The sequence below is a fragment of the Salmo salar genome, chromosome 09, assembly GCF_965601325.2.
Source record: "Salmo salar chromosome 09, fSalSal1, whole genome shotgun sequence".
Classification (NCBI taxonomy): domain Eukaryota; kingdom Metazoa; phylum Chordata; class Actinopteri; order Salmoniformes; family Salmonidae; genus Salmo; species Salmo salar.
The window spans coordinates 46257145-46267083 of NC_138299.1; the positions used below are offsets into that span (position 1 = coordinate 46257145).

The window sequence follows — 9939 nt, forward strand, 5'->3', positions numbered from 1 at the left end:
AAACAAAATAACCCAAGTCAGCCAAAATAACCCACGTCATCACGCAGCGGGTTGTCTCCACAGAGTTTCTAAACCATTGTACCAAACCCAGAGGCGCAAGATAGCAAGACTTCTGGGAAACGCTTCCAAAAAAACACACCAAGCAGATCAGGTCGGAGTTCGGGGTTTGACAAGTCAAATCAAATCAAATTGTATTTTTCACGTGTGCCGAATGCAACAGGTGTAGACCTTACAGTGAAATACTTACTTACAAGCCCTTAACCAACAATGCAGTTTTATGAAAAAATACGTGTTTAGTAAAAAATAGATAAATAAAAAATATAAGTAAACAAATAATTAAAGAGCAGCAGTGAAATAACAATGTGGAGGCTGTATACAGGGGGTACCGGTACAGAGTCAATGTGGAGGCTATATACAGGGTGTTACGGTACAGAGTTAATGTGGAGACTATATACAGGGGGTACCGGTACAGAGTCAATGTGCAGGGGCACTGGTTAGTCGAGGTAATATGTACATGTAGGTAGAGTTAAAGTGACTATGCATAGATAATAAACAGAGAGTAGCAGTGGGAAACGCACATAGTCTTGGCAGCCATTTGATCAGGAGTCTTATGGCTTGGGGTTAGAAGCTGTTAAGAAGCCTTTTGGACCTAGACTTGGTGCTCCAGTACCGCTTGTCGTGCGGTACCAGAGAGAACAGTCTATGACTAGGGTGGCTGGAGTCTTTGACAATTTTTAGGGCCATCCTCTGACACCGCCCGGTATAGAGGTCCTGGATGGCAGGAAGCTTGGCCCCAGTGATGTACTGGGCCGTACGCAGTACCCTCTGAAGTGCCTTGTGGTCCGAGCCCAAGCAGTTGCCATACCAGGCAGTGATGTAACCAGTCAGGATGCTCTCGATGGTGCAGCTGTAGAAGTTTTTGAGGATCTCAGGACCCATGCCAAATCTTTTCAGTCTCCTGAGGTGAGATAGGCTTTGTCGTGCCCTCTTCACGACTGTCTTGGTGTGCTTGGACCATGTTAGTTTGTTGGTGATGTGGACACTAAAGAACTTGAAGCTCTCAACCTGCTCCACTACAGCCCCGTCCTTGAGAATGGGGGCGTGCTCGGTCCTCCTTTTCCTGTAGTCCACAATCATCTCCTAAAGTCAATGAGAGAAGTGACACATTCTTCCTTAGTTGTTAATTTTCTCAAAATCTAAAGGCATAACTTAAATTCGATACCTTAAGTAGTTGAACATGACATTACTCCAAACTGACACATTTTCATTTTTGTCATAAACAACTTTATGTCAAAGGTATATCAAATTTTATCGTCCTACATATGAGCAATTCTACGCGAGACGACAGTTAGACCCAATGACGTGTTTCTGTGCATGAGCTTAGCATGCCAAAGTCACCATGACATCACCTACAAGTGAGATCGGGGTTTTCTATCGGAGAAGCAGTTTCTGCTGATCTTCATCTTTGGTACTGTCTTTATGAGATCCTTGTGTTGCCGTGTCACTTTCACTGATCCGGCTGTCCACACACTGCCTGTGTGTAAATGTATTTAAACGGTGGAAAAAATGATCTATAGATGACGGACATACAGTACCTCTATTGACTAACTGATTCATTGTCAGGGAGATTCAAAGATCCAGAACTTTCTGTTAGATTGTTTATGACACCGTTTGATTGTTTATGACACCATTTGATAATCGTGTAAGTTAAGGTCCTTCTGGCAGTGCCTGAGACAGCCAGGATAAGAGGTGTGTAGGAAGCTATCTTATACATGTTACCTGCCGCAGGTGACTGAGCTGAAATTCTAGCAAACTAGCTGGAAACTTTCATACTGAAGTGAAACAACTCACTGTTGATAAAAAGTAAGTAGGCCAGTTTTTATATAACAAATACGAGCTTCTAAAATGTGTCATGTGGGGTTGGTACGCTATAGCGACTGTGCCTCCGGATCTAACAATACTGCCTCCCCCTCGTCGGTCTTTGTGAGAGAGAAAGAGAGAGAGAGACAGAGAGAGAGAGAGAGACTGAGAGAGAGAGAGAGACAGGGTGAGATATAGAGAGAGAGAGAGACAGAGAGAGAGAGAGACTGAGAGAGAGAGAGAGAGAGACAGAGTGAGAGATAGAGAGAGAGAGACAGAGAGAAAGAGAGAGAGAAAGAGAGAGAGAGAGAGACAGAGAGACACAGAGAGAGAGAGACATCAAGAGGGAGAGAGAGAGACAGAGAGAGAGACAGAGAGAGACAGAGAGAGACAGAGAGAGACAGAGAGAGAGACAGAGAGAGAGACAGAGAGAGAGAGCGAGAGGGAGAGAGAGAGACAGAGAGAGAGAGAGAGAGGGAGAGAGAGAGAGAGATTGGGAGAGAGAGAGAGAGAGAGAGTGGGAGAGAGACAGAGAGAGAGAGAGGGAGAGAGACAGAGAGAGAGACAGAGAGAGAGAGTGGGAGAGAGAGTGAGAGAGAGAGTGAGAGAGAGAGAGAGAGAGTGAGAGAGAGAGCGAGAGAGCGAAAGAGAGAGAGAGAGAGAGAGAGAGAGAGAGAGAGACTACAGCCACACTGAGAGACGGGCTTCATTCAGTCAGTTTGGCCGAGTTGTCTTTTTTGATTGCTTATTTTCTGTTTCACTTTGCTGTATTTTTCTCTTCTCAAGGAGAATATGTGAAGGAGAATAATATCTATATCATCTATCTATCTATCTATCTATCTATCTATCTATCTATCTATCTATCTATCTATCTATCTATCTATCTATCTATCTATCTATCTATCTATCTATCTATCTATCTATCTATCTATCTATCTATCTATCTATCTATCTATCTATCTATCTATCTATCTATCTATCTATCTATCTATCTATCCATCTATCTATCTCTCTGAACCTCTTTCTCTCTTTCAATCTCTCTCTCTCTGAACCGCTCTCTCTGAACCTCTTCCTCTGAATATGTCTCTGAATCTCTCTCTCTCTCTCTCTGAATCTCTCTCGCTCTCTCTCGCTCTCTCTCTCGCTCTCTCTCTCGCTCTCTCTGAATCTCTGATTGTTCGTTAGCGGTGTGTTAACTGTGTATTAGGAGTAATTGGATAGTCCTCAATGTGTGTGTGTGTGTAAGCATGGTGTTGTTGTTTGACTGCTTTCTGCCGAGGCCTGATGTTCTCATTAGATACTAATTGATCTTCTAGACATGCGTAAGCAGGTGTGCATGTGTGTGAGAGAGTGTGTGGTAGGCCTCTACGGTGCTACCCTGGGAGACTACCCTTCAGCTTTTGCAGTAGGTCTTCAGGAGCACAGGATTGGCCACCCCTGATCTAGGCAACAGTTTTAGTCAGGAGTCCCTATCAGAATCGGTCTCATGTGTTTTTAAGAGCCGTTCAGTGACCCTGATAGAAATGTGTTATGGTGTTCGACGTACCAGACAACAAGTTCACTGTCAAGTCACAAACTAAACCCATGATCCACAGATGGCCCAGAGTTCACTGGGGTTCTGGATCTGTGCTACATAACTTCATTTTCAATGTGAATGTGTGTAGCCCCGGGCCTCCTGTAACAGCAGCCACAGCACTGATTGCAGAGAGAACTGTGTGTCTGTTTGAGAGGGAGAGAGGGCAGTCAGCTGATGTTGGGTTGGTGTCTGGGCCCATGGGAAGACTGAGTGGGATCCTTCATTAGCACTGAGAGGTGTCTACAGCTCTGCCTGATTGAAATGAGAGGCCCACATTCCTGCCAGACTGAAACGAGAGAGAGAGAGAGAGAGAGAGAGAGAGAGAGAGAGGGTGAGAGAATGTATTTTTAAGAGTAAAAAAAACCAAGGTAAATTGACAGAAAACTGTGCACTACTTTCTCTCTAAGGACCTAGTAAATAGTTGCAGAGGAGAGGAGAAGAATGTGCCTATTTGAAAGCTAGAAAAAAAGTATATTAAATTCAAATCAATACCTCAATTCTCTACATACAATTGGAATTGACCATAACCCTGGTATGTGCCATAGGATGCCCTCCAGTGACCTCTGACCTCTACCTACAGTGCCTTCAGAAAGTATTCATACCCCTTGACTTATTACACATTTTGTTGTGTTACAGTCAGAATTCAAAAATGGATTAAATATATGTTTTCTTCTCAACCATCTACACACAATACCCCATAATGACAAAGTGAAAACATGTTTTAAGAATTTTTTTGCAGCATTTCATTTTCAATAAATATGTCATTTAAATAGTATTTAAAAAAGTATTTCTACCCCTGAGTCAATACATGTTAGCATCGTCTTTGGAAGCGATTGCAGCTGTGAGTATTTCTGTGTAAGTCTCTAAGAGCTTTCCACACCTGGATTGTGCTACATTTGCCCATTATTCTTTTCAAAATTCTTCAATCTTTGTCAAGTTGGTTATTGATCATTTCTAGACATCCATTTTCAGGTCTTGCCATAGATTTTCAAATAGATTTAAGTCAAAACTGTAACTCGTCAACTCAGGAACATTCACTGTCTTCTTGGTAAGCAACTCCAGTGTAGATTTGGCCTTGTGTTTTAGGTTATTGTCCTGCTGAAAAGTGAATTCATCTCCCAATGTCTGGTGGAAAGCAGACTGAACCAGGTTTTCCTCTACGATTTTGCCTGTGCTTAGCTCCATTCCGTTTGTTTTTTACCTGAACAATCCATACCCATAACACGATGCTTGAAAATATGGAGAGTGGTATTTAGTAAATGAATTGCATTGCCACATTTTTTTTTTGTTGCAGTATTACTTTAGTGCCTTGTTGCAAACATGATGTATGTTTAGAATATGTGTATTCTGAAACAGGCTTCCTTCTTTTCACCGTTAATTAGGTTAGTATTGTGATTGATCCATCCTCTGTATTCTCCTATCACAGCCATTAAACTCTGTAGCTGTTTTAAAGTCACCATTGGCCTCATGGTGAAATCCCAGAGAAGTTTCCTTCCACTCTTTGTATTTTTAGTGACTGGGAATATTGATACACATTTCAAAATGTAATGAATAACTTCACCATGCTCAAAGGTATATTTTGCAATTTTTTTTTTTTTACCCATCTACAGTGCCTTGCAAAAGTATTCATTCCCTTTGGCGTTTTTCCTATTTTGTTGCATTACAACGTGTAATTTTAATAACTCCACTATATAGAGGTGAAAGTAAGCACTTTAACTCCCCTATATACAGGGGCAACTTACCACCCTATCCCCATTCTATACAGGGGTAACTCACCACAACACTCTATACAGGGTAACTCACCACCCTAACAACTCTATACAGGGTAACTCACCACCCTAACCCCGCTCAATACAGGGGAAACTCACCACCCTAACCCCACTCTATACAGGGTAACTCACCACATCATTCTATACAGGGGAAACTCACCACCCCACTCTATACAGAGGTAACTCACCACCCCACTCTATCCAGGTGAAACTCACCACCCCACTATATACAGGGGTAATTCCCCACCCCTCCCTGTACATGGGAAACTCACCACATTAACTCCCCTATATACAGGGGTAACTCACCACATCATTCTATACAGGGGAAACTCACCACCCCACTCTATACAGAGGTAACTCACCACCCCACTCTATCCAGGTGAAACTCACCACCCCACTATATACAGGGGTAATTCCCCACCCCTCCCTGTACATGGGAAACTCACCACATTAACTCCCCTATACACAGGGGCAACTCACCACATCACTCTATACAGGGGAAACTCCCTACCCCACTCTATACAGGGGCAACTCACCACCCTAATCCCACTCTATACAGGGGAAACTCACCACCCTAACAACACTCTATACAGGGGAAACTCACCACCCTAACAACACTCTATACAGGGGTAACTCACCCCCCTAACTCCACTCTATACAGGGGAAACTCCCTACCCCACTCTATACAGGGGCAACTCGCCACATCATTCTATACAGGGTAAACTCCCTACCCTACTCTATACAGGGGCAACTCGCCACATCATTCTATACAGGGTAAACTCCCTACCCCACTCTATACAGGGGCAACTCACCACATCACTCTATACAGGGGAAACTCCTTACCCCACTCTATACAGGGGAAACTCACCACCCTAATCCCACTCTATACAGGGGAAACTCACCACCCTAACAACACTCTATACAGGGGAAACTCACCACCTTACCTCAGCTCAATACAGGGTGAAGTCGCCCCCCTGTCCCCACTTTATACAGGGGAAACTCAGAACCACCCTAACTCGGCTCTATACAGGGGAAAGTCGCCCCCCTGTCCCCACTCTAAACAGGGGAAACTCACCACCCTACCCCACTCTATACAGAGGAAACTCACCAACCTATCCCCACAATATACAGGGGAAACTCACCCCCCTAACCCCACTCTATACAAGGGTAACTCACCACCCTAACTCCAATCTATACAGGGGAAATTCACCACTCTCACCTAATGTACACAGGGGAAACTCAGACCCCACTATATACAGGGGCAACTCACCACCTCATTCTATAAAGGGGAAACTCACCACACCATAAACACTCTGTAGAGGGGCACCCCCCCCCCCCCCCTAACTACACTCTTTACAGTAGAAACTCACCCCCCAAACTCCACTCTTTACAGTGGAAACTCACCCCCCTAACTACACTCTTTACAGTGGAAACTCACCCCCCTAACAACACTCTACACAGGGGAAACTCACCCCCTAACTTCACTCTTTACAGGGGAAACTCACCCCCCAAACAACACTCTATACAGGGGAAACTCACCCCCCATAACTACACTCCTTACAGGGGAAACTCACCCCCCTAACTACAATCTTTACAGTGGAAACTCACCCCCAAACTCCACCCTTTACAGTGGAAACTCACCCCCCTAACTACACTCTTTACAGTGGAAACTCACCCCCCTAACAACACTCTACACAGGGGAAACTCACCCCCCAAACTCCACCCTTTACAGTGGAAATTCACCCCCCAAACTCCACCCTTTACAGTGGAAACTCACCCCCCTAACTACACTCCTTACAGGGGAAACTCACCCCCCGAACTACAATCTTTACAGTGGAAACTCACCACCCTAACAACACTCTATACAGGGGTAACTCACCACCCTAACCCCACACTACAGAGGGGAAACTCACCAAACCTAACCCCACTCTATACAGGGGTAACTCACCACTCCACTCTATACAGGGGTAACTCACCACCCTAACCCCACTCTATACAGGGGAAACTCACCAACCCTACTCCACTCTATACAGGGGACATTCTCCCCCTAACTCCAATCTATACAGGGAAAACGCATCACTCTCACCCACTGTACACTGGGGAAACTCAGAACCCCACTATACACAGGGGCAACTCACCACCTCACTCTATAAAGGGGAAACTCACCACCCTAACAACACTCTGTACAGGGGTAACTCACCACTCTCACCCACTGTACACAGGGGAAACTCAGCACCCCACTCCATGCAGGGGCAATTCACCACCCCACTCTGTACATTGGACACTCATCACATTAACTCCACTCTATACAGGGGTAAGGGGTAACTCACCTCCCTAACCCCACTCCATAAAGGGGTAACACACCACCCTCACCCCACTCTATACAGGTGAAACTCAGCACCCCACTCTATACAGCGGCAACTCACCACCTCACTATATACAGGGGAAACTCACCACCCTAACCCATCTCTATACAGGGGAATATCATCCCGTTTAAAGTCCCATCTTTTTCCATTTTATTGAGAAACATTCCATTGTTAGTTAATACTTCAATGTTTTTAAAATGAAATTAATTTTCTAAAAGTGTATGGTATAAATTCTAGTGATGTCTCTTTGAAATGACACCATTCTTGTTCATTTCAGCAGCATATTTCTCCTTGGCTTTTGATTCTTGAAGAGTAATGCCAGTCTTTCTTCTCCCATTAACCACCTCTGAACATGACTGATGATAATGACAGTGCTGGGACATGTTGTGACTGTGTGTACTGGCTTTTGTGGTTTCGTGTGTGCTTGTTTGTGTGTGTGTGTGTGTGTGTGTGTGTGTGTGTGTGTGTGTGTGTGTGTGTGTGTGTGTGTGTGTGTGTGTGTGTGTGTGTGTGTGTGTGTGTGTGTGTGTGTGTGTGCTTGTTTGCATGTTTGTGTGTGTGTGTACGTGTGTGTACGTGTGTGTTTGTTTGCATGTTTGTGTGTGCTTGTGTGTGTGTGTGTGTGTGTGTGTGTGTGTGTGTGTGTGTGTGTGTGTGTGTGTGTGTGTGTGTGTGTGTGTGTGTGTGTGTGTGTGTGTGTGTGTGTGTTCCGGAAAGCATGTGGAATCTTTTTCCAAGCCTGTCCCTGTGGAGTCAAATGTCAGGATGTAGAGCCAACAGTCTGATCCTGTGTTGACAGTAGCTGACACATCATTATTCAGGATTTCATGGGATTTCACATGTTGGTTTTGGACAAATCCATATTACCTTATACTGCCTTAATGTCAGAGAGAGCTTTCTTATTCCTCCACTCCCTTCCTTCATCTCCTCGCCCGTTGCTTAAAATAAGACATATTGTGTAAACACGATACAGTAGGTTTAATCAGAAGTGATCTGTCTCTCTCTAACCAGTGTACAGGCTGGGATAGTTACGTGTTTAGATAAGATGAAATTAGAAAACGTTATTGTCCATTAAGTTTACACAATGGAAATTTGTCTTTGGCGCTCTGGCTTGTTTCCCCATGCAGGCCACCCAGGAGCATAGATATCAACCCATGGGAAGATCTAACACAAGCTATTTACATCCAAGCCTTTCTCTATGGTCTGGTCTGTGAAAGGGGGTTTGAACAGTCCTATCTCTATGGTCTGGTCTGTGAAAGGGGGTTTGAACAGTCCTATCTCTATGGTCTGGTCTGTGAAAGGGGGTTTGAACAGTCCTTTCCCTATGGTCTGGTCTGTGAAAGGGGGTTTGAACAGTCCGATCTCTATGGTCTGGTCTGTGAAAGGGGGTTTGAACAGTCCGATCTCTATGGTCTGGTCTGTGAAAGGGGGTTTGAACAGTCCGATCTCTATGGTCTGGTCTGTGAAAGGGGGTTTGAACAGTCTTATCTCTATGGTCTGGTCTGTGAAAGGGGGTTTGAACAGTCCGATCTCTATGGTCTGGTCTGTGAAAGGGGGTTTGAACAGTCTTATCTCTATGGTCTGGTCTGTGAAAGGGGGTTTGAACAGTCCTATCTCTATGGTCTGGTCTGTGAAAGGGGGTTTGAACAGTCCTTTCTCTATCTGGTCTGTGAAAGGGGGTTAGGGTCAGTCCAAAATTGCTTTTTAATTCTGTCATGGAAATACATGTATTTCCTATATTCTAAGTCATTTACGGTTTCCATGCCTTTAGTTTTCCACGTGGACCAAGTTATCGATGCATTCTGAAAATCTATCCAAGTTATGTTTTATAGGACCTGTTCCAAATTATCACTTTTCTGCTCAACATAGCCACTTCATATGCGTACTCGCTCCGGAATGGGACAAAAATATTCTTTCTATGTATTATTCACTTAAGTTCAATTACATTTTTCTTAATATATAAGCATATACAGTGCCTTCATAAAGAATTCTCACCCCTTGACTTTTTCCACATTTTATTGTGTTACAAAGTGGGATTAAAATTGATTAAATTATAATTTTTTTGTCAAGGATCTACACAAAATATCTCTGAAATGTCAAAGTGGAAGAAAAATGTGAACTTTTGAGTCTTTCTGGGTAAGTCTCTAAGAGCTTTGCACACCTGGATTGTGCAACATTTGCCCATAATTATTTTCTAAATTCTTCAAGTTCTGTCAAATTAGTTATTGATCATTGCTAGACAATAATTTTCAGGTCTTGCCATAGATTTTCAAGTAGATTTAAGTCAAAACTGTAACTCGGCCACTCAGGATCCTTCACTGTCTTCTTGGTGAGCCTTTCCAGTGTATGTTTGGCCATGTGTTTTAGG

At 43.9% G+C, this 9939-nt stretch overlaps 1 protein-coding gene across 1 annotated transcript in view; it reads right to left on the reverse strand.

Moving 5' to 3' along the window:
* The window catches only part of LOC145857943 (SH3 domain-containing YSC84-like protein 1), a 60057-nt gene extending 50723 nt beyond the window's left edge, over window positions 1-9334 (reverse strand). Inside the window, exons 1-2 of the mRNA XM_082955495.1 lie at window positions 9326-9334; window positions 8741-9233 (exon numbers count right to left, since the gene is read on the reverse strand). Of these exons, the coding sequence (XP_082811621.1) occupies window positions 8741-9233; window positions 9326-9334 (502 nt within the window). The remainder of the gene's footprint in view (window positions 1-8740; window positions 9234-9325) is intronic.
* Window positions 9335-9939: the final 605 nt, after the last annotated feature.